This window comes from Parus major, chromosome 9 (genome assembly GCF_001522545.3).
Source record: "Parus major isolate Abel chromosome 9, Parus_major1.1, whole genome shotgun sequence".
Taxonomy (NCBI): Eukaryota; Metazoa; Chordata; class Aves; order Passeriformes; family Paridae; genus Parus; species Parus major.
Genome location: NC_031778.1, coordinates 4,028,191 through 4,052,630, shown reverse-complemented (window position 1 = coordinate 4,052,630; position 24,440 = coordinate 4,028,191). Strand labels below are relative to the sequence as shown.

General features: G+C 45.3%; 2 protein-coding genes across 5 annotated transcripts; both read right to left on the bottom strand.

The window, feature by feature from the left end:
• Positions 1-1,852: 1,852 nt before the first annotated feature.
• Positions 1,853-20,839, bottom strand: UBE2G2 (ubiquitin conjugating enzyme E2 G2). 4 transcript variants are annotated; one of them, XM_033516659.1, is made up of 7 exons: positions 20,729-20,786; positions 20,271-20,333; positions 14,848-14,883; positions 14,716-14,761; positions 9,350-9,468; positions 5,615-5,755; positions 1,853-3,767 (listed from the first exon to the last, which is right to left on the bottom strand). In XM_033516659.1, exons 1-7 carry the CDS (start codon positions 20,769-20,771, stop codon positions 3,655-3,657), a joined length of 561 nt encoding a protein of 186 aa, XP_033372550.1. In that variant the 5' UTR covers positions 20,772-20,786; the 3' UTR covers positions 1,853-3,654. The 4 variants fall into 4 exon arrangements, with proteins under 4 accessions (XP_033372550.1, XP_015493444.1, XP_015493445.1 ...); XM_015637958.3 differs by lacking the exon at positions 20,271-20,333 and having other exon boundaries at positions 20,729-20,839; XM_015637959.3 differs by lacking the exons at positions 20,271-20,333; positions 20,729-20,786 and adding an exon at positions 19,870-19,974.
• A 560-nt stretch (positions 20,840-21,399) lies between these two features.
• On the bottom strand, positions 21,400-24,258 carry LOC107208897 (small ubiquitin-related modifier 3-like). The gene is made up of 3 exons (XM_033516661.1): positions 24,100-24,258; positions 22,710-22,781; positions 21,400-22,396 (listed from the first exon to the last, which is right to left on the bottom strand). Exons 1-3 carry the CDS (start codon positions 24,121-24,123, stop codon positions 22,331-22,333), a joined length of 162 nt encoding a protein of 53 aa, XP_033372552.1. The 5' UTR covers positions 24,124-24,258; the 3' UTR covers positions 21,400-22,330.
• Positions 24,259-24,440: the final 182 nt, after the last annotated feature.

Below are 24,440 nucleotides of genomic sequence, written 5' to 3'. Positions count from 1 at the left end.
GATTCGTGCTGCTTCTCCTTTCCATTCTCACAGGGCTCAATCACACAGGGCATCCTCACCAAGGCTCAGCTTCAGGAGGACACCAAGGCACACAGCTTCCCTGCTGCATCCATCCCAATGCACAACACCACCTTCCATTCCAGATACCGCTCCAGAAAGGCAAAAAAAAGCTGGCAGGGAGCCCGGGGCTTGCTCTGCCCCCGAGCTGCAGCTGTTTCATGTGGCTCCAACGCCTCTCACACTTTCAAAGACACACCAACCCAGTTAATGGATGTCTCCCAGCCCACTGTGTGTGTTCTGACACAGCCCCTCTGCCAAGGAAAAACAACAGTGAGCGTGTGTGGATGTGTGTATATACAAAGGCTTTAAAGAGGACATTTTTATAGCTTTGTTGAAGGGTTTGGTTTGGGTTCTTTTTTTAATATAAAAGCCTAAAGCAAATATAATCCAGAGAATAGGATTTTTTGAAAAATCTTTAATACTTTACCTACATGCGTAACACCTGTAGAGCTCTGACATTCCCCAAGGAACGTTTTTAATAGTAAGTGTTTCAGCCTGAAAAAAGACAACTGCTCAGAAAAAACATTGCTACTTGCCAGTACTGCATATCCTGCCAACATGAGTGTTCATTCAGGGACACAATATTCTTTTAGGGAAGTCTATCCTAGGAGCTGCACACCAGCTTTACAGGCTTTAACCTTCAGGTGTTCCCCACTTGCAGGAAGGTGTCTGTGCCATGAGGGCCTCTCAGCCCATCACAGCAGAAGCCCACACACCTCTGCTGTGTGAGTTGAATCCTCATGCTCTATGCAAGGATTCAGTTTCCTGAATCTAACATGCCAGCCACACTGCCACATTTAAACATTTAGTAGAATCCCAGAAGGTTTGGGTTAGAAGGGACCTTCAAACTCATCCCATTCCACCCCCTACCATGGGCAGGGACACCTTCCACTATCTCAGGTTGCTCCAAGCCCTGTCCAACCTGGCCTTGGACACTTCCAGGGATCCAGGGACAGCCACAGCTTCTCTGGGCAGTCTGTACCAGGGCCTCACCTCCAGCACAGGGAACAATTTCTTCCTAAATGAACACAATGAACAACTAATTTCTTTTGATGAACACAAATGCTCACCCACTGGCTTCAGCTGAGTAAACGGCCACCAGCTAGGACAGTTCTCACCTCGAGACCAAGTTTTAGTCCTTTGAGGTGAACTTCTGCCTACATTTTGTCACCTTTAAGACTAAGAGGTAGATATGGACACTGGGTGGCTTCAAATACCCATCAGCAAGCCTAATGCATGTCAGTCACTTAAAAAAAAAAAAGCTTTACTTTTAGGAAAGAGATTTGGGGACTATGGAAACTCTGAGTAGGAACTGGGCATCCGAGAAACCTTGTTGAGTGGAAGTTGTCCCTCTCCATGGCAGGAGGTTGGAACTAGATGGTCTTTAAAGTCTGTTCCCATCCAAACCATTCAGTGATTCTATGATCTATGTGTCCTCCTCAAATCCAAGTGCTGGTACCAGCACATTCTGAATTAATTCTGCTGTTGTATGTTCACAACAACTTCCTAGGCCAGAAACACGGATGTAATGACGTTCGTAAGGAGCAAACTACACCACACCTGCCCACCATCAGATTTTTATCATTTTCTTTGAATTACCCAGCCAGTGCCAGCACTAGAGACAAGACATTTGCCTGGAAAGTCCATGCAATCATGTCAGCTCTTTCACTCCTAAAATATGGTAGGTTTTAACTGGGTTAGAATGAACCCTTCCACTCCTTTGGAGCAAGTCTCTTGGCCATGCAGTTACTCATACACAACACCCACAGCAATACATTTGTGTACAACTATAAAAAGGAGAAAATATAATCATTTTATTTTCAGTATACAGACTAAATCCCACCATAAAATCAAGATAATGAGCAAGCACACATGAATAAAACACTCAGCACTTAAGCAAACCCCACTTTTGCCGTGTCTGTTTCTGCAGTGGCTCTCACGGCTCTCCGGCGTTGTTCCCGAAGGTGGCTGCAGTGCTCCTGGGAGGATTACTCCCTCTACTCCAACAAAACACTCCCAGTTTGCATAAAGTGCTACATTTTCCTGTATGCCTTGAAATACTAGTTAGGTACGACACTATTTCATCATCTCTGCTCCCAAGCTATGTCCAGTCCCACTTCCACCCTGACATCAAAGCCACAATTACTTCTACAAGGAGGTAAAATCAGCAGGTTGTAGCAATACAACTCTTCAGAGGTGCAGAACCATGGCAAAGTGCAACCTGCAGCACAGACAGCAAGACAGAAATGCTGAACACTTGTACCACGCACATGCACACGATCACCTCTGTAAAGATTTCTTCATGGTGTGACTCCTTCCACTCATTTTTCACATTTAAAAAAAAACCCAAAAACAGCCCTTGTCAAATTTAGCCCGTTTAAAGCTGCCAACAAAATTGGATTCCATGTGCTATCAATGGGCATGTTATTGCTTGTAGTAAATTGGAGAGATTTGGACCTACACATTTTGGCTTGCAAAGCAGAAAGGTCCGCAGAGCAGTTTTAGGAAGTGACCAGCTGGTATTTCCTGCACCCTTCACACTGGCTACAACACTGCAGTCCAAAACATGTCCTACCATCCTCAGCAAACAACTCATCCTCTCTGGCTCCTATTTAATACGCAAGAGCACTCAGTGTGGAGGGTCACAGGTCATTTTTATAAGTCTGTCATGCTCATCTTGGCTCGTTCACCTGAAAATGGGTAACAGGGTTGTAATGGCAAGCAGTGCCAGATCCTCTCAACACCCAGGTGTCACCAGAGCAAGCTGATATTTCTGCAGAGCTATGAACATGCCCAGCAGAGCAAACACATCCTCACTGGATTTTCCAAATGCCAATGGCCTACCCCAGCCAGGAAGTTGGACAATCCAGCCTTTTTACCTTATGTCTCTAACAGAGTGTAAAGCTTATAGAGTGCCTTCAAGGACTAATAAAGCAGCTCTTGGGATTTCTGCCAAGCCAACACCGACTCAAAGGCTCAGCACAAACTCACAGCATTACATGTGAACACCAGGCTATTCCAGATCCCCGGCCAGTCCTCACAGCTCACTCCCTAAAGTTCCTCTCCTTGCTAACACACCCCGACTACAGCCCTGCTTTACAGCCCCTCCTGCTAACTATAATCTTCAAATCAGATCTGACTGCAACTGCTACCCTTAACAACCTAACAAGTAGAGAATGGATAGAGTAATTCCTGTCTACTGCTTCTCCAGATGCAATGCTACCTATAAAAACACAACTAATTCTGCCAGCAGACGATCCAAACCAGCACTGCTCTCCAACAGCATATGGGTGAGGGAGGGCTGCAGACTGACAAGTCTCCAGGCTTTCCATACCACAAAGTAAGGTAGCAACAAGCAGCCTTTGAAACAGCATTGTCTCTATTTTTCTGTACCACTAAATCCCTTTTCCACACAATTTAGTGAGTGAACTAGAGGCTTCCCTGAAGCAGTGGAAGAGAAGAGATGGTAAATAAATAACAAATCATAAGAACTAGGCCAATAGTTTTACAGAGTTTTCCTTTTTGGTACCAGCACTGAGCACTGCTCATTTCCAGGTGGAGAGAAATACAAAACACTTCAGTCTCTCTGTGAGCTTAAAGTCCGAGTGACTTCTGCACAATCTGCTTGGCAATTTTGTTGAATTGTTCTCTGTCTTCCCGCCACATCTTGGAGGCATCTACATTGGCTCCACTTTCATCATTTGGCTCTGAAACAAGAAACACAAAGGTATGTGGGCAATGGAGCTTCTTGCTTCTTCAAGAATGCCACTTCCCCAAGGCTTTGAAATACTTCTGACTGCAGAAACAGCACTAAAGCAAATCCAATGACAGCTCCTGGATTCCCAAAAGAATTCCAAAAGACTCTGATTTAACTGACTACAAGAGAAAGGATATCGCAACAAATTCAAGTTTAGGCAAGGAACAAGTGGCACAGGAGCAGGACTTTATTTTGTTTGTGCTTTCAGCAGTGGAGCCCCACCATGCACGTGGCCAACACAATGTGGCACCCCCAGTACTGTCAAGGGCTTTTAAAACCACATGTTTCTCCCTGCAGAACCCTTTTTTTCTTGCTCTCCAGACTGCCAGACACAAAGCCCCTCCAAGCAGGCCACCCAAACAGGCTGTCAATTGTTGGGATGGCTTGTTCTACTAAAACCCAACAAAACAATCCAAGGAAACCCATAGAACATGTTTTCATTTCTGCAACATCTTTTATCTGATGATTTCAGAACACTTTACGAAGCACATGGAGTCCTGAAGTCCCAGGGGCTCCCCATTTTGTATGGAGTTAAGTTGAGACCCAGGATTTATCAGGTCTGTGGGCAGCATACAGCAGGACACTGCCCTGGGATTCCAGAAGGCACTAACATACTCTGCTCACTTCCACTGACACACCAGTCCACACCCACCCTGGCCCAGTTCATGCCAGTATCTCAGGCTCCAGTCCTTCTCCACATGACCCTGATGGTCCACCTTAAAAACCAGCAGGTGTGCAGGTCACCCAGCCTGGTGAACCTGGCCTTACACTACCTACAGAGCCAGGGCTGAGAGTTTTCCAGTACCCTGAAAGAAGCTGACCACTGGTGTTTTAGCCTAATTCCTCCAAAAGCCATGGGAAAACAGGATGCACAGGCAGAGAACAAGTCCAGGTGACTCCCACACTTCCCAGTCCAGGTGAGGCTGCACCACAAACCAAGCTCTTGGAAGCCACAGGAATCCCATGGGTACTATTTGTCTGCACAGCTTCCCAACTGCAGGTTACTACTCCAAAGCTAAAACAGTCCTATGTAGGAATCTGTTGCTTGCTCTTTGGTCAACTCTGCAGCTTCTAAACCCATTTATCCTTCAAAACCAGTTCTAAGGGACATGACTCTGCCCTCTTCAGGCAGTTCAGTGGCTCTGTCCACTGTGTGGAAAACGAGCTGTCTTTCAGAGAGCTGTACATGACAGAGCTGATCCACAGTTCTTGTCAGATTTAGGGAAAACCCTTTGAAAGTCTTCACAAAAAGTTTTTTGCCCCAGGTCTCTTCTCAAGAAGCCTTCCTTTGAACCTAAGATGGCAGGGTGGGACATATTCTCAGGCTAGGAATAACAAAGAGAAACAGAGTGTGCTGGCTTCTAAACCAGAGGCCATGGACTCCAGTTTACTGTACTGGTTAGTTTTGATAATCCTTCAGCTGCCAAAGCCAAATCCAACACAGGCTGTAATCCACAGCTTTAAAAGCTGAATGGACAGCATAGCAAATACAGAGAGGGCTTTGTCCAGCAGCAAAGGAACCAGCTGAGCCTCTGGGACCACCTGACCCATCACTACTGTCTCAGTTGCTACCAACCTGGACAGAAGGCCTTGCAGTAACCCCCAAACAGGAACACCTGTTACTAATTCAGCTGCATTTTTACCAACCCTTCTCAGAGCACTGGTTTACTAATAAATACCAGGGCTTTAAGAACTGTGGTTGCTGCTGAGCAGCTTTCCATGTGCTTTGCTCAGTGAACAAAGAGCAAGAGGCAGCTCCAGCTCACTCAGGAAAGGCTGACAGGAGTCAGTGCTCACCTGCCAGCATGCTAACAACTGACAAGAGGATCTTCTCCACACTCTGCACAGGGCTCCACCGTTCCGCGCTGCTCTCATATCCCATGGGATCATCCCCAGGAGCATGAAGGATAGAGATGCAGACTCTCCCATCTGGATAAACTGCAAAAAAAATACAGAGGATTGGTTGTTACTTAGTGGAAATGCTCAGCATCTCCAAATCAGCCTTGAGACTTGGCTTTTCTATGATTAAAACTAAATCCAGGTTTAAATTTCCTCTTTAGGCAAGAGGACACAAAATCTGAAAGACAAAAACCTAGGACAAATCTTCTTTAAGCAAATCTAACAAACTCCTTCCCCAGCAGAAACCTGCTGGGAGCACTTGTGTCATTTAATAATCAGTGACAGGCTAAAAATGAACAATGCAGCCTGGTGGAATAAGGCAAGAATTTTGGCAGACACAGCTCCAAGCAGGTAACCAGTCCTACTTAAATGGAAATGAGTGCACTGAATGCACACTGGAGTCCTCCACTGGACTGTGACCATGAAAAGGATTACACAAAGGAGAGAAAAGTGTTATGTTTTATATATATCATAAACATGAGAAAAAAATGAAGTGTTTTGTTAAATATATTATGAGCAGTAGAACTGATTTTTTTTTGAACATTACTGAGGTGCAATCAGAAGAATTCTCTTCTCTTTTTCTTTTTTTTTTCTTAAAGCTCAGCTGCATTAAAGCACCTGGAAACAAGGAAACCTATGAATTAAGGATCCAGGTGCTTCCCCTCCCACCTTTAGCACAGTGTCTGCAGCAGTACAAGTTGTCTTCACAGAAACTGGACTCTACTGACTTGGTAATGAAACCAAAAGTTGAAGAGGCACCACAAAAGAAAACACTGCTCTACCAACATGGCCTAATTCTCCTGTGTGCCAAGCTGCTGAGGAATGAAAACTTTAGTGAAATAATTTCAGGGCTTCTATTCCTCAGGTGACCAAACTGGTGCCACTGCCAGGAAAGAAAGACAAAACAAGGTAGGAATGACTGCTGGAAACAGCTGTGCTCCTTCCAGCTCCTTCCATTCACCCAGCTATGTCTGCCCAAGCACGTAAGCACTGTGGAGGACTTTTATTTACAGTCCTTCCTGCAGCCCCAGGCTGGGGACTGGAGCTGGTCTAACCATAGCTGGCAGAGGTGAGAACAGCATATGCTGAATCAGCACTTCTTGCAAGTCAGGAACCCACTGGTAGAAGAGATTTCAATGGTGAGGGAGTCTCCTGTTTCTGTGCAGTGCCTCATTTAAAGCAGCTGGAACACAGCAGCACAGTCAAGACATCAAAGGCTGATTCCAGGAAGATGTATGGATCTTCAATCCCTCTGTTCAGGTGAGACCTGCCCCTGTCCAGCTGTGGGGCCCCCAACCTAAGGACGTGGAGCTCCTGGAACGAGTCCAAAGGAGGCCAGAGAGATGCTCTGGAAACAGGCTGGAAGAGCTGGGAGCGCTTGGCCTGGAGAAGAGAAAGCTCCAGGGAGACTTCAGAACCCCTTCCTGTGCCTAAAGGGACTCCAAGAGAGCTGGAGAAGGACTTGGGACAAAGGGCAATAGCTGGACACTGCCAGAGGGTGTGGAAAGGTATTGTTCCCTGAGAGGATGATGGGAACCTGGCACAGACTGCCTGGAGAAGCTGTGGGTGCCCCATCCCTGGAAGTGTCCAAGACCAGGTTGGACAGGGCTTGGAGCAACCTGGGACAGTGGGATGTGTCCTTGTCCATGGCAGGGGGTGGAACAAGATGGGTTTTAATGTCCCTTCCAACAATCCTTCCCAAACCACCTGTGATCCTGTCATCTCCCCACATTGATGCTCAGTGCCAGTGCAAGCAATGCCATTGATCACTACCCAGTTACTTTTGCCAAAGTATCCAAGGAGGTCATTTTAATGTAAGAGAACACAGTCCTGTGGTATCTCAACTCCCCTCCACATATCATAAGCTGCAAAGATGAGGGGACACACCAGACTTTTTAAGCATTTTCCTTTCTCACAGGGGGAGGAATAAACAGAAAAAGCACAGCCCAGCCACCCCTTTTTTCTGCAGCCTTTCTGGGTAGAAGCAGCCCACCAGAACCCCAGCTGAGAAGAAAGATTCAATGTCTACTTCAGGTGATCTCAGCTTCAAATTAAGAAGACTGCAAGTCACAGGGCTTTAAAGAGCTGAGCTGACCATCCAGTGTGTTCCAATTATCCCATGGAAGAAACACCCATGTATAATGCCACTCTTTAACAGAGGAGTCAGGCAACTTGTGCTTCTCCACACCCCACTCCTCCTGGCAGTGTTGCATGCAACACAGCTGCAAGCAGTGAACCTCAAGCCGAGGCCACAGCTGGAACTGCAGGGACAAGGATTTGCTCACAGACACCAGTCCTGGCAAGAAGTTTGGGTAAATTAGTCCAGCTGGAGCAAGGTGCTGACATGGCTACACTGCTTCCAAGTGCCAAAGTTGTGGACATCAGAGCTCCAGAGGTGATGCTACACTGCCTTGGGCACATCCACAGTTCTGTGCAGGTGTGTCTTCCACAGGAGAACAGAAAGATGTGGATTAAATGGGCAAGAACCTGCACAAGTGGTGCTTCCAGAGGGAGTAACCAAGAAACTTCAAGAAATGGCAGAATTCCTTGTATATAGAGTGAAATAAATCTCTTCCCAGCTGAGATTATGTCCTGTGCTTTCCAAGTGCAAGAATGTCAGCTGAAGGAAGCACTAGGCAGAAGCACAGCACCTGCCTTTCCCTGCTCTTGAGAGTCAGAGACCTGAGAGCCTGAACACAGATCCAGCCCATCAAACCTGGGTAGTAATAAACAACCTCTGCAGAATCCGTGTTGATTCATCAGATGTCAAAAGCAATGATTTTACACAGAATTCAAAGGCTGATTCCAGACAGTAGTGGTTCAGGCTGCAAACAGAGGCTTTAAGGTATTTTTTATGTCCAGGGCTCAAACTTGTTAGCTGTACATCTTGTCACTGCAATTACTCCCCCTGAAGAGTCTTCAGATAATATTGTCACCATCACAGATTCACTGAGGTTGGAGAAGATCTCTAACTCAATCAGTATCATAGAGCAAAAACCAGCAAAGTCTTAATATTAAACACCTGTAAATGTGTTGTCTGCTTGGACAGAGCACTCTGTATTTCAGAGATCCCATCAGAAATGTTAAACCTGTGATTTCACAGGGCAAAAGCCATGCTGCCTCATAAAGCTGCACCCATGAAAAACTTTTCAGTCATTAAAATAACACCAAAATACCTATATAGGAGCCATAGAACAAGACTGAATTTATGGTGTGTTGGGACAATGCTCTCAGGCACATGGTGGGATTCTTGAGGTGTCCTGCATAAGGCCAGGGGTTGAACACCATGATCCTGATGGGTCCCTCCAAACTCAGCATACTCTATGATTCTGGAAAGAGCCTGTATTATTTCACTAAGTCTCACATCCTGTACAGAAGATTTAAAGGCATGGAATTCGCTGGAATCCTTGTTGGACTGTTTATAAGAAGTTTTATGAGGAATAATGGGATGAAGAGAAAAGGACCCTAAGACAGAGCAAAACCACTGGGCAGGTGAATGCTCATGCTGCTTGCTCAAGGTTGGAAAGGGAGAGAAACACTCTTGGGAAGGATGCCAGCTCTCCTGCTGCAAAAGTTTCTTTTTAAGTTGCACAAGAAACCCCCTCCCCCCACATGCTGCTGCATCAGACTCACTGTTGGGATGGAACATCTCACACGTGAACCTCATCTTCGGAGGACTCAACGGGTAATCGAGTGGGAAACTCAGGATAGCAGGGAAAACCCCATACTCAAAACAGGTGTCTTCAGGACCCCTAGAAACAGATAAAATGTTATTCACCAAAGTTTTAAACAGCTCTTTCCCCCAAATTCTTGTCTAATAGAGATGTGTGAGGCATGGGTTATATCTTCTCCAGGAAACAAAGAGTTAAGGTGCTCTTACCCCACACCTCATGAACTTAAATCCAAATATGAGGCTTGGGAGGCAAGGGGGAAATCAAAGCTTGCACGCTAAATTACTAGGAAGGTCACAACACTGTTTAATTAGCAGGGTGTGTCTGGATATAATTGGAGAATCTGGCTCCAAGGCATGTTCCAGGATTTGAGTGTCTGCACGTCAAGCGAAAGCAGAGGCAGGTGTGGGACTCCTGTGCCTTTGAAGATACTGTTATGCTCTACAAGACAGAGATGTCAAATGCTGGAGCTCAAAATTAATTTATAAATGGCACAGAGATCCCAATTAGCAGTATCTACCACAACCACACAAACACTTATCACTGTCTGATGCAGAAAGCACAGTAAAGGTTTGTAAAAATAAAAACACAGCTCAGAGGCCTTAATTATCAGAAGAGATGCAGGACAACAATGTGTCTTTGCAGACTTCAGGTATTGAGTCTGCCCTGCCTCCAGTGCAGGTGGAGAACAAATGGCTTCATCAGGGTTCTTGCAGAAACATTTCCTTATTGCATTCAGAATCTAGTTCAAAGTGCAATCAAGTTGAGAACATAAAGACAACTATTTTACCCTGCCTACATAAAACACTTGTGGAAAGTGAGCAAAAACCAAGTTTGTTAGACATGATTTATTCAAACTTGATGAACCATCTGGAAGTTGTAACACAAACATGATTTCCCTTGATTGGAAAGATGACAAAAAAAGCTTCAGCACTGAAAATTGTCGCCAAGGAAACCTCATGTATTTAATAAAAAGCCGTTCAAACAAAGGTTTCACTGTCTGGGAAATAAGGGTTAGGAATATATTCATACCTCCTCCTCCCAATACACGTTTTCCATGCCAGAAAGAACATTGAAGTTGGAAAGCAGCAAATCCTAAAGCCCTAGAAGACTGTCACAAACTTTGGGATTCAAAAGACTTGGCTGCTAAATACAAGAACTATGTGATTTAAACATGAATATTGACACTGGCAGGTAAGGTAAGAGAATGCATCAACATTCTGCAAGAATGAAAGCTAAACTGTCTCAACCACTTTTCTCCCTTTCTGGCCTTTTCCCTAAATTTAGTTGGGATTCAATTCACATCTGAGAGTAAACTGAATGCACTTTTTCCCGACCATTTTAATGCCATCTGCATTTTAAAGGCTTATTGTTGAACTTCTGAGGGTATGTACATACAGGCATTGAAAAGCTGGTGGGTGTCTATGTTCTGTTTTGAGAGCAAACCCACAGCCTTAAGGGCTCTTCTGTCAAATACACTCAACCCAACATACTCCATTTTAGGCCCTGCATTATGTGAGCAAAATGCTTTTGTTTTAGCCACTCAGCACTGCCAGGATCAACTTCAAAGAAATTATGAAAGTTAATCCAAGACAGCATTTGCAACTACAAAACACTCAGCATTTGGACTTGACAGCATCATTTTAGCTCACAAAGGACATTGGCAGGGCCAGGGAGGTGAGAGCATGGCAACTGCTGCAATCACCCCCCTGTTCTGCAGTGTTTCCAAAGCTGACAGAAGACAAAGCATGAAAATGAGAAGCTCTGACCTCCAGGAGCTGGCTGTTACTCATGCAAGGGGCAGAGAAGAGAGGTAGGTATCTTCCAAACAGGAGAGAGAAGGACCTTGAGGAGGACAGCTAATGGGAATTGATTAGTTTGGAGAAAAGGCTCCTCAGGGATCCTTCTACAACTCCCTGACAGGAGAGTTCAGCCAGGTGGGGCTTGGGCTCTGCTCCCAGAGGACAAGAGACAGGTCAAGAGGAAACAACCTCAAGTTGCAACAAGGGAGATTTAGGCTGGATATTGGGAAAAATTTCTTCCCTGAATGGGTTGTTCAACCTTGGCACAGGCTGGCCAGGGCAGTGGTTGAGTCACCATTCCTGAAAGCATTCAAAAAACATGTGAATGTGGCACTTGGGGACATGGTTTAGTGGTGGATTTGCCTGTGCTTGGGGAATGGTTGGATTCGATGGTCTCAGAGGTCTTTTCCACCCTTAACGATTCTGTGATTCTAATTCTATAATCACAGCTTCATATAAATTTGCAACTGGCTTATTTGTAAAAGGATGCTGGAAAAACACCAAACCCCACAATCATCAGATGCCCAAAAGGGGAATGGAAACAGAAGTCATAAGCCTAATTATAGATCTAATTACCTTTCTACACAGCTTTGTGATAAGTTGACTTCAATTTATACTGTTTAGTTTTCAAGCAATCTTTAGGCTAATAAAGTTCTTAACCATCGCGTGCTTTTGTGTCTTTTGGGGATAAACCTGAATAGCAACACACACTTGTACATGCCAACCAAAGAGGCAAAACTTGGCCTTGAAATGTTAAATCCATGAACACAACACAGCCTGAAGGACCTCACACAGTGCTACGGAACAGAGCAACATAAGGCAAACTCTCCTGAAATGATGTTGTAAAGATCTGACTTTCAACAATGCACCTCCGGTCTTCAGAAAGGTTTTTTTCACATGGGTGTTTTCAGTTCTGTGCCCATCACACTCATTTTGGGAGTGTAAGATATGTTCTCTCCTTTATTTTATTATGGTCTTAACATTTATATGCTTCACATTGTTCCAGCATTGCTGCTGCAGACAAGAACACTGGAGATAGAAATTATTATTTCCATTATTTAAAAATCCATTATTTTATCTCCAAGCCAAGCTCTTACATCAATCTATGTAACATTACCCAGCCTACCTTTGAACTGATAAATAAGAGATGGCTTTTCTCTCTTAGGTCTCTATTTTTTTTAAGTTATGTGCCATTATATGTGCTCTAGCTTTATATAAACTGGGTGAAGGAAAAAAAGTATTCTGTTATTTTCACAATTATGTTTCTTAGCGTTTGCACTTCATCTGTCTAAAAATTTGCAGGCAGCTTTAATCTGCACACCTCATTCCCTGAATCCTACACAGCACATTTGAGATTACAAAACACTGGAGGAGATCACCACAGACAAATACAAACAAGTCCTGTAACTTACTTTCCAAAGGTACTGCAAACACTGCTACTAACAAGGTTTGTAAAGAGATGAAAGTAACCAAATGTGTTTGGGGTAAACATGTTTCTATTGTATCACAGCTTCAAAATTAAGCAGATCTTAAAATATAACTTTATTATGACATACACACAATACAGAAACCAAAATTAAAGCACCTCCGCCTCTCATTTTATGCTGACAAAGACCTGAAGCTCAACACTCAGCACTTTAAAGGGCTTTCAAGTCTGCAAGCAGCTCCTCTGTTCTTTAAGGATGTGACAGAAAACATCAGAAAAGGTATTTTCTAGGCAATTCAGAAGTACTTCTGAGTGTCTCTCAGGAAACCTCCACTCAGCCACACCACCTCTGCTAGGAGGAAGTACCAATAAGCAGGAATTTCCTTCCATGTTCCAAGAAGAGCATTAAACCCTCTGGGATTTCCACACTCCCAGCAATCACAGCTGTCTGACCTGAAATCTGGCCCATTATGAAGCAGATGTGCTGACTATGCCTCTCAGAGAAAGCATAAGACCCTGCAGCCAAAATCTCTGGTGTCAGGCAGCAAAACAAACTTTCCATGCTAAGTGTTTATTTTCAGGAGACTGAACTACCAGGAAGCACAACCTGTTATCCCAGAAGAAATCACTGCACATAAGCAGAGGCATTTGCCAACTCTTGCCATCAATGAGCAAAAAAAAGCAGTGGTAATCCAAACCTCCACTCACCAAGGTCTAAAATAACTCAGGGGCTCTGGCTTGCCATGCAGCAGGATCACCCACACAGCCAGCTTGTGTGGGAATAGGGAACTCGCTGTGGCTCACAATGCTTTTGTATCGGTTGCACGCCTGAGCCCAAGAGACAGAAATCTTTTTTCATCCCTAGACAACACATTCCAAGCAAATCGAGCTAGGGAATCTCTGCTACCCACACCAGCTGAGAATCTCATCAGTCAGCACTAGTGGTTGCAGGGAAAACTTGCCCAGATCGAAGTGGGCATGGAGTGAGCAGGGCCACAGCCACTGCCTGCTGCCCCCAGAGTCCTCCAGGACAGCCCAGCCCTGGCTGAAGGAAATCACCAATTTTTACCAAAGGAATCCTCAAGTACAGAGCCAGGATCTACCCTAACAAGAAACCGCCAGCTTAAAGTTGGACTCAGTGATCTGGAGCTTCTTCTTCTTTTAATTGTGCAGTATTTGCATGAATTGTCAGATGTGAGTGACAAAAGTCTTTTTCCCCTCTCCTCCAGCGTTTTAGAACTTTTTTTTGTAAAAGTCACCAGTTATCCCATGTACTCAAAGTTCCCAAAGAAGGTATAGCATGAGTAGGAGTACAAGAAAGAAGACAACCTGTAAGATGTTGGGCAAAAAGATTTTGTCTTTTCATGGCAAATTTTGCTAACAACAACCACACCCATCAGCTGGGGAGTGGAAGAGAAAGAACACAGCTTGGTAAAGGAGTCTTCATCACCCCCAAAACACAGCAGGTCATGGTCAGAGCTATTCACCAACAGAAGAGTGAATCTCTTTCTACACAAAACCACTGCACCCAACTCCTGCTAACACCAACCAATTCATGAAGTGTAAAGAACTTCAAAAGCATTTTTATTTATATTTTAATACTTTTTCTGATAAAAACCTTCCAATATTTCAAGAAAAAATTTGAATTGTAAGTAAACTAATTTTAGACATTGATTTTTTCCTCCTGTCACTAATAATCTGTGTATTTTGCTCCACTCAAAACTTGTCCTGCATTTGCAGTTAGGCAATGTCCCAAGAGGTATGTGTGATCTACAAGCAACTGTTAGTTTCCTACAGTGTTTGTAAATTTAACATATATCCAAGTGAGCCCAAATGAGGATTACTGACCAATTTGCAAGCTTATTATTATGACACCTGTACAAGAAGTTATCATAACAAGTTGTACACATCACCAGTGCTGCCTCTGTCACTCTGTTTAAAGTCCAAATGTAACTCCCTGTTTGGATCAGAGGAGTTTCCAGCCCAAGGCAGGCCAATGCTGATATCATGCAGAACTGACCATACTTTTTTACATTCTTGCTCTCCTAGAAGGTCAGCACAGCAACTGCTGATTTCACACACTAAATAGTAATAACTCACATGATCAGGGCTTCCCATTCAAAGAAGTTCTCTTCATTCATGGGACCTGTGAAATAGAACAGAACAATGCTCAGAGCTACCTGAATGCAAGATTACAGCTCCAGAGTGCACAAACCCTGCTCAGCTCCTCACCTGCCACAATCCCTTCTGGTGGGTTCAGGGTCAGCTCTGCAAAAACAGAAACACAAGGAAGATTGAGGTGACTTGCAAGCCCAAGCATTTCAGGGGGTAGGTATTTCAGTGGCCATGGTGGGCCCCACCACCATTGATTAATGCAGGACAGTGTTCTGGACAAAATTATTTGGCATTTTGGATTTTTTCAGGCTCCTAAAACTAGCCTTGGGACCACGGAATTGTTTAGGTTGGAGAAGACCTCTAGGATCATTGAGTCCCCCATATTCACAGAGCCAATAATTTAAACCTGAAAAGGAAGACAAAAACGTTACACAAAGCTTGGGAAATACTGTTCTTTTGCACCTCTGTGGTATTTGCTAAATACCTTAACAGCCTGAAGTTTGTATTCCTGTAACCTCTCTGCACCCACTCAGGTTTGATGCACCTCAGTGCAAAACCAATAACACCACAAAAACAGAAGCTGACACATGAGAGATTTGACAAATGGCTCTGCTCCCTAAATTGAATCCAATTCCTCCTGCATGTACTGGAAAATGTGGGTTAAAAAAAAAAAAAAAAAAGCATCAGTAAAACAGCCATGGCTGCACAGGCAAGTTTGGATCCATCAGTCCTCACTTTCTCTAGGAAACTGATACAATTCCAAATTCATGAAAAAACCTTTGGCATCAGCCCTTTACTTCAAGCTGGTGAAGGCCAGTACACCATGTGCTGATAAAATAACAACCAGATTTTCTCCTATCTATTGGACTGACAATCAGTTTCTAGTTTCTGATGTTCTGCAGGGAGGCAGCAGCAGTTAAGACACAGCTCAGCAACAAACAGGCAATCAGTGGGCCAGCAGTCCCAGGGGCTCAACACCAGCCCCAAGGCTTCCAGTGAGCCATGGGGCAGCTCTTGGAGCTGGTGGCAGGAGCTGACACCCCCAGCTGCTTATCCAGCAGAGTTTTTCCCAATCAATGGCCTCTGGAACACCAGTAACACACAGAACAGAGCCACAAGAACTGCCACATGCATTCACACCAGGAGAACAAACAGGAACACGGACCCAGGGAATATGTAAACTCACAAACCAATAAATGAGACACTTGACCTAGTTTCTGTTTAGCCTGTAGGTGAAAACTATATGCTGGTGCTACAAACAGCTCCTTTACTGCAGAATTCGAAGAAGATGCTGAGATGCATTGCCAGGAGAGATCATGGAACTCTTCTGTTTGCTCAGAGTGCCCTTAATCTTGGCACAGCCCTCTCTGAAGTTCCAAAGCCCAGCAGCAGAGTGAAACTCAGCCTTATGGTTTTCCACACATCCTGGCATTCCATGGCAGGCTTTTCCAGCTTCACAGTGGATCTCCAATAGCTTTTCTTGTTGATGTTTTCAGACAGAAAGGGGGAGATGTCAAATGCAAGAGCTCCTGGAATCATTTTGCTCCATTGTCACCCTGGAAACTAAACTTTCTGATCTTGTTTTCATAGTTTTAGTTACTTTCCCAGGAAAGTAACTATAAATATAAGTTGTTTACACTTTCCTTCTAAGAAACACCTTTTGATGGACGTTTTGCATGACCAGTGTGATTGGGAAGGTGGCAACTTAGTTATCCAATCCCTGGTCAATGTCAAGAATCTATAAACACTGGAGTCAGAAAAGAAAGTCACTTCTTTTTCCTGTCATGCCACTGAGATGTGTTTGTGTGAATCATTCTGTGTCCTTTAGTGACACTCCATCTTGTGGTTCTCTCTAAGAAAATCCCTCTGATGTTTCACGCTATTTCCCCGGAAAAGCAGGCAGCAGACCTCATGGTGGGCAGCCACACAGAATTGTGTCATACAGCACTCCAAAGAGAAGAGGGGCAATGGGAAGAAACAGCCAAAGCCTGCAGAGCAAATGGTCTTCATGAAGACAGAGGTTCAATTTTCCACTTTCTTGCTCAACTCCCCCTTCAAAGAAAGGTTTCCATCCTTAAGGATCAGGTAAAGTAGAAACTGAGCATTCAGGGGCACAGGAGCTTTGATTTTGAGTGGCTGCTGCTGCACCTGATCATTGAGAAAGGAAAAACTCCTTTTTCCATGGCGATGGTGACATCCTACACTGTGATTACTCCAGAGCTGTTCAAAAGAAAACTGCAAGCCCAGTTTTCAGAGAGGTACAACATGAACCACCAGGAGCTGACACAATATCAGCTCACCAGAGCCTCCAAAAGAGGGTCACTTTAATGGAATGTTGGTGGGGGGAGCAGGGTTTCCCATTCTTTATAGATGAGCAGCAGAAAGCAGTGAAACGCTAAAACCAATGCTCTGATCACATACAGCAGGACTCTGACAGACCAGATAGGCCAAACAGCCCCACTCAGTGCAGAAATTTTCCCCAACAGCCCATCTGAACCTCCTCAGGTACAACTTGTTATTTTTTTCCCTGGGAGCAGGGCCAAACCTTGTAAGCTTAAAACAGAGATGATAACTAGACAAGTGTGATGCTTCTATTAAGAATTCGGGGCAGATTTGCTGCACACAGAATCGGTGCCTTCCTTTTCATTTCACTGCTCTTTGTGGAGTCATTATCAGCCAATTACACCTTGGAGATGGTTCTCAGGACAGCCAAAAACACATCTAGTTAAAGCACTGAAGAGACTGAGAAGATCATCCTTAAAAGAGAAGTTCAACAGTATGTTTCCTAACAACTGCAGCTGTTTAGCAAACCTGCAAGGAGATTAAAAACCTAGGACTCAAGAAATGTCATGGGCATATGCTCCCTGCAGTATCTGACACAACTGGACTGAGATGTTTGAAAACAGTCAGTTCTCTTCTGACTCCATACAACTCTCCCCAAGCACTAAGGATGGGAAGTATCCACTGCAGCACTGACAGGATTAGAAGGTTTATTATTTCTGTGATTTCCCAGATCTCAGAATTAACAAAAAACTCAGTTTCAACCTGACAGCATTTCCAAAGAAACCTGTTGGCATTACAATCCCCTGCCCTGTTGTCTGTTTATACCAGGAAGGAAATCTAGTGCATACAATTGGGCACTACAATTCTCAGGTCTCTGAGAATTAATTCTTCCAGAGTAATCCATTTTAGACTTGAAATTTCAGCCAGCATAAGACATCTTCAAATCTGGCATCAAGAAACAGTAAACACAGAAAAAAGAAGGTTTCCATTTCTTAATTGATATATGCTACTGAGAGACTTAGGTCAGGCCTTAATACTATTATACATCTAGAATTAGCAACAGACACATGCTCTAATAAAAATTACGCCCTTTTTTACATCTGATTTTTTTTAATGCTTTAGCCAAACTAGTTCTGGCAGAGTAGACAGTTAATCTGAGAAAGCAAAAAGTCAAACATTAAAATATCTAAATGAGGATAAAAAACCCATTCTGTGTCATCTGGATGTCTACAGCCACTTTCCCTTCCTTCTTCAAAAGGAAAGAAAACCAGTGCTGTTTCACAGCCTCTCCCAAAATGCAGTAATATATCTGAGCTCCAACAGGTCACTGCTCACAATGTCAAGAATTTTTCACAGAAGGAAACAATAAATCTTTAAATTGCGACTTAAACGTGTGTGTGCATGTGCACAGAAAAAGATGAAAGACAAAAATGGGAAAAGAAATGGAAAGAATTAGAAGTTTGGTAAGGAAAATACACCCATGGCACTGCCTGCCAAACACCACTGTCATGACTAGAAGTAACTAAAGAGAAGAGATGGAGGAGAAGAGGGAAAGTAAAGAAAAAATATTGTGTCAACAACTTTGTACATAACATATACAAGATTTCATCCGAGGTGAGCAGTCAGGAGAGGAGTCAGGAGAATCATTTCCATTCCCACATTCACCCAGGGCCTCACAGCACCCACATCCACACCAGCAACACACATCATCAGGAGGGAGAAACTTCACACTGAGATGAGCCTCAGACTCCAGCCCTGTCCCAAGGTAGGACTTGCTTTTTTTTTTTTTTTGGTAAAAAGAAGCAACAGAACTACCTACAACCAGGAGCTTTTTTTATTTTTCAAAATAACTTTTGCTGAAAATCTCTACAGGGCTAAGAGCTTCTGAAGAGCTACAATTAATTGTCAGTCTTTAGAGGAAAGGCTGTAAGTCAGGCTTGATGCTGGGGTTTGTGCTAAAGGAAAATAACAAACCTGGACATGCAGCAGAGGGGAATCCACAACACAGAAATGTTTGGCTTACTGCACTGCTGCAACTCAGGTTTCCAGAAAGCACTGTGCAGTCAGCCACTGTGAGTTACATTCCTTTTTTTCCAATTCTGTGTTTTATTGAGCATGGGAAAGTGCTTGTAAAGGTAGATCACAGACAAAAGGGTATCTCTGTTCACGACTAGTGTTACCCTGGGAAGCTAGGCAGAGAAGATTCACCTCATGTCTGCCTGTGGCATTAAGTCAAAATCTTTCTGAGATCATTTAATATCATTTCTCCTAAAGATTTCATTCATACAAGACACTGCAGTAAGATCTCTGTGCTCCTCAAAAACAAAGGATCATAAATGCTTTTTTTTGAGACCTAAGGGATAGATAAGAGAAGACAGAAACAGTGCCAAGACTTTCAGTGGTTGTTTTTCAGGTCACTGCCTCTGGATTACAATGGGAAAATGCAGATTTCTAGGACACACTGTCAGCACAAACTTCACCCACACAGCTCACCACCCCCAGCTATCAGTGGCAGCAGCCCAAGCTGGGTGGGGAGCCCTGGCTGCCCAAAGACCTGTGTGACAATTCAGCTTAGGGACCTGTGCTCTGCAGAACAGCCTGAGAACAGGCACACTGTTGGCAGAAAATGTGTGTCTATAAATACTCTCTTTCACACAGGCTGGAGTCTTCCACTAAATGATGACAGAAACACCTCCCCATTTACAGCCCAGCTCCCTCCATCCCCACCAACATTTCTTTTCTCCATTCTACTTCCTTGCCGTAAATAAAAGCCAGAGCATTTAAAGCCCAAAAGCACCTAGGTAAACAAATATTTTTTGCCAACAAAAGGCACCTTTGGACACCTCTCAAACTCACCAGGGAGCAGATGAGCCATCCCAGAAGAACAGGGATTTCCAGAGGGCCTCAGCCCACTGTAGCAGGTCTCTGGTCCCTGTGCTGAGGATCATTCCTTGCCACCCCCTGTAGTCACATCCCACACCGATTTTTAAATAAACAGGTCTATGTCTTTCATTACTAAATTCGAGTTTAAATCCTTTTACTAACCATTCTGCTTCCATTAAGGACTTCACAGAATTACAGAATTGTTTGTGTTGGGAGAGACCTTCATGCTCATCTCATTCCACCCCCTCCCATGGACAGGGACACCCTCCACTAGCCCAGCTAGTCCAAGCCCCATCCAACCTGGCCCTGGACACTTCCAAGGATAGGGCAGCCACAACCAGAAGGTATTTGCCCTGACAAACACCTCTAATTACCTTTGATGTAACAGAGCTCCACAACAGGTATTTCCATACCTGTATTCCCTTCCATCTGGAAAACTTAACAGGGAAAAACATCATAATAACTGGCCACTTGCCCAGGGTTCGAAGCCTCACCCTGCCTAAGATCCTGGAGCCACGGAATCCCAGAGGAGTCCCCCTTCCCACCGCCTTCTGAAAGCCGGCAGTGCCCCGTACCCGTCCGCTGACCCTGACCCTCACCCCCACCCCGGGAGCTCTGTACGGCCGCAGGGAGGACCCTGCAGCCGGCGGAGGGGAGGAGGTGAAGCAGCGGCCGGCGGGACACGGGCAGCTGCCCCGGGCGCCCAGCGGGAGGCCCGTGGCCTGGCCTGCCCCGCGGCCTGGCCGGCCCCGCCCGGCCCGTGGGTCCTCCCGGCCTTTGGGAGCGATCTCGGCAGGAAGGCAGCGCGAGGGGCCCAGGGAGCTCCACTCACGCTTGTACTCGGCCATGAGCCGCTTCAGCGCTGTCCCCGCCATGGCGCGGCCCCGCCGCCGCTTCCGGGTGCGCGGCCAGAGCGGCCGCCGGCTGGGCGGGGTGGGGGCGGCGCTCTATCCTGCCGTGTCGCCTCTATGGTAGCGCTCAGTCCTCCCGTCGGGTGCAGCGGGGTGCGGGAACGCACCGGGAATTCCCTGTGGGAAGCGCCGGGAGCGCGGCAGCTGCTCCGCTGCGCTGGGAGGACACAGGAGAATACGCAAAATGCCCCACGCGGGGGTTGGTGGCTTGGCACGCCCTTCGCATTCCCTGGAGCAGACTCCACACGGCGTTTCCCCCGGGATGGGGCACAGAGAGCGGGAGGCAGGAACTCGGTCCCAGACTGGATTTGCTATGGGTGACAGCAAAGGGCAGCACGTTAATGTGGAAATCCGGGAACACAAAACGGGAGCCGCGGGATAGCGCACCCCAGCTCGCCACCAACATGGAAAAGGGAATAGGGGCCTTTCCAGCCAGATCTCAGCAAGCAGGAGCATAGTTAATGTGAACAAATGGACAAAAAAAGGCTGATTATGATTCCATGGAGCAGCAGGACAACCTGAGTTAAAATTCCTTTGGAACAGGATTCATGGAACCCAAACCACCACACAAATAATTAAACCTCAGTAAGGCTGGAGAGGCAGGAGAAGAGTTTATTGTTATTATTATTATTTTGAAGACACCTAAATGTCTCCCCTCACTTACTAGATCTTCTGCACAGTTTGGTGACATTAAAAGGCATTTCCCCTGCCCTCCTCATTTACCAAATTTATCTATCAAAAAGAAGTATTAAAAAGAAACCTGAGGCCACAGACTTCCAATATCCACAGAGAAAGAGTCAAGGGAGCAGGGCAAAGTGACAGATGCCACCCAGCCCTCAGCAAACAGCTGGAATTTCAGTGCTGGGATTTTTACAAAACTGCACAACAAAAAAGCACAGCTACTCTATCACAAGCATTAAGTTTTTGGACCAGCTGCCCTGCTACCTCCAGTTCTGCAATAGTGCAGGACAAAAAAAAAATACCATTTCTGCATTTAAAAAGTACATTTTGGCCTACTTTATCATAATATGAAAAAAACACATGTAAACCTGGAGCATTTAAACTCTATTCTAAGCATTGTATTGTGTTCTAGCCCCAGTCAAAGGTGTAATGCTGCCCAAGGGACTGACTAAATTTTTAATACGAGCCAAAAACTTAAAACCTGTATCTCTGTTCCTTCTCTTGGGTGCATCTTAAAAGGAAACTTTTACACTCACACTTGGCATGAAAATACATTGAACTATTTATATAACTTGAGTTGAAACAGAAGGGCAAGACCAACCAGAGTCAGGAATGAACACTCAGTGTCCCAACACACGGATGAATGCTTAGACCACAAGTTTAAAGAAAGAAAAAAAAAAATTAAAAAAAAGGCTAACAACAGACAACACACAATCTGAACTTCAAATGGTTAAATTCAGACACAGCTCAATCCCTGCAGATACTATTTTGACTTGTGCATGCAGACAAGAGAGTGAGGTGTGATGAGGATCCTCAAACTGTTCTCCAAAAGATGCTATGTCTTAGCACCCTCCTCCGCCTGTCTGCTGCTGGTACACTTCGATCGTGTCTTCGTGTTCCATCTCCAGCTGTGGGAGTAACACAGGAATTATTTTAACATTTTAAAAATATGAAATTTATAAATAATACAGAAAACTTGAAAAAAACGTGGTGAGGAAAGCACTTGGCTCCCTGCTCCTAATCAGCAATACAGCACTTCAAGAATAACTTTAATTAACTAAGACATGAAACACTTTTCATCAGTCAACTTGAACAAATTTGTTGGAACATGCTAAACTCACAGCAACTATTTCAGTATCATTTTGATTTCAAGCCCCTTTGATCATCACTCAGACATCCAAATATCTGTGTAGCAATTTGCAGTAAGAGTGTTTTTCATACCTGTGCAGGTGTGTCTTCTTCTTTAATTGGCTGTCCATCAAACAGGAACATAATATGCCTCATTGACAAGCCCTGCAAATTCAAAGTTCTATATGAGAAACCACACTTGTGCTTCTGAATCCAAACTAAGTATTCATGGATTTACTGTGAGAGCACGTTAACAAAATTAACACCCAAAAGATAAAGGGGATGACAAGAAAATAGGTTTAGATTAGGTATTAGGAAGAAATTCTTCCCTTTGAGGGAGGTGAGGCCCTGGCACAGGCTGCCCAGAGGAGCAATGATGTGGCTGCCCCTGAATCCCTGGAAGTGTCCAAGGCCAGGCTGGACAGGGCTTGGAGCAACCTGTGATAGTGGAAGGTGTCCCTGCCCATGGCAGGGGGTGGAACGAGATGGGCTTTAAATTCCATTCTAACCCCAAACCATTCTGTGATTCTCTGATTAAGATTTAACCACCAGGACACTGAGCACACCTGTCTTGCTGTCTACACTAAGGATGGTCAAATGCTGGGAACTGTCGCCCTTACAACCTGAATTACCACACTACTGAATTGTGTTCTGACAATTTAATCACAGGAGGATGCCTTTATTCCCTGCATCAGGGATTAACAACCTTGCTCTGCCCTCTAAAATCCTTAAAAATCCATATGATTCACACTTCTGTCACACACAGGAATGCTAGAAGTCCCTGTACCTCTCAAAAAACCCAGAGAGGTGTGAGGGTGCAGCAGGCACAGATCAGGGCAGAGTTTGAATAATTGAAGAAAGGATCCTGCAAGTAACAGACAAGGGCAAACAAAATCCAACTCTGTTTCCAAAGCCATTCGCATGCGTAAAGCAGAGGCATTGTGAGCTCCAGGATCAGGAACTGAGCTGTGGGGATACATCCTGTTCAGTTCAGGATGGCACTGAGGAACAGCCTGTGGACACCTGTGCAACACAGTGGTCACAACTGTGCAACAGGCATCAGGAGACACAGGAAGGGAGGAGGAAAGAACCCATGAAGAAGCTGTGGCATAGTATAATTTATTTTGTGTCGTTTTTCAAATGCGCTCAAAGTTGATCAAGTTTTTGGAGATGACAGGACTAAGGGTCAGTGAATTGTTTCAGAGACAGGATTGGAACCGGAGGAATTTCTGTAAATCCCGCGGGACACTGAGGAGGAAGAGGTGGCTTCCATTCACCGATGAGATGAGCTCCGCACCAAGGAGCTGCCAGCATCCCAGCTCCTCATTCTCCCACACACCTGAACACCCTCACTGTGCCCACAAGCATGTTCCACGATGCGGGCAGAGAAGCAAAGAGGCTTCCACCAGCACGGGGACGCTTCCCCGGGGCTCGTGGGAGCCCCCCGGGGCCGCAGGAGCTCCCGGGCCGTGGTCGCGCCTACCTTCCGGCAGCAGTACACCTTCATGAGCTTGCTCAACGGAGTGTGCCGCTTTATTCTGAACTGCACCACGGAGCCGTCCTGCCCGGTAACTTTCACGTCGATATGCTCGTTCTCGGTTTTCACGCCTTCCTGGACGGGAAAGTGCAGGATGCGGCGGATTTAGAGCCCGGTCGGGTGAGCCCCGGGGTGCCGCTCGGGCCGGACACTCCGCTCATGTTCCCCGCGGCCGGGACACCCCTCGGCGGGCGGGGCCGCACGGCTGCCGTGCTCCGGGACGCGGAAGGGACGCTGCTCCTGGCTCCCTCCCTCATCCCATCCCATCCCATCCCAGCCCCGCCCCG

Coding starts and splice junctions, on each gene's coding strand:
- LOC107208897 (XM_033516661.1), bottom strand. CDS start 24,123: ATGAAGGTGTACTGCTGCCGGAAG. Junction 22,782..24,099: donor AGGTGTACTGCTGCCGGAAG/GTAGGCGCGACC, acceptor TTGAATTTGCAG/GGCTTGTCAATGAGGCATAT. Junction 22,397..22,709: donor AAGAAGACACACCTGCACAG/GTATGAAAAACA, acceptor TTACTCCCACAG/CTGGAGATGGAACACGAAGA.
- UBE2G2 (XM_033516659.1), bottom strand. CDS start 20,771: ATGGCGGGGACAGCGCTGAAGCGGCTCATGGCCGAGTACAAGC. Junction 5,756..9,349: donor TGAGATGTTCCATCCCAACA/GTGAGTCTGATG, acceptor TTTTTTTTGCAG/TTTATCCAGATGGGAGAGTC. Junction 3,768..5,614: donor AGTTGTTAGCATGCTGGCAG/GTGAGCACTGAC, acceptor TTCTTGTTTCAG/AGCCAAATGATGAAAGTGGA.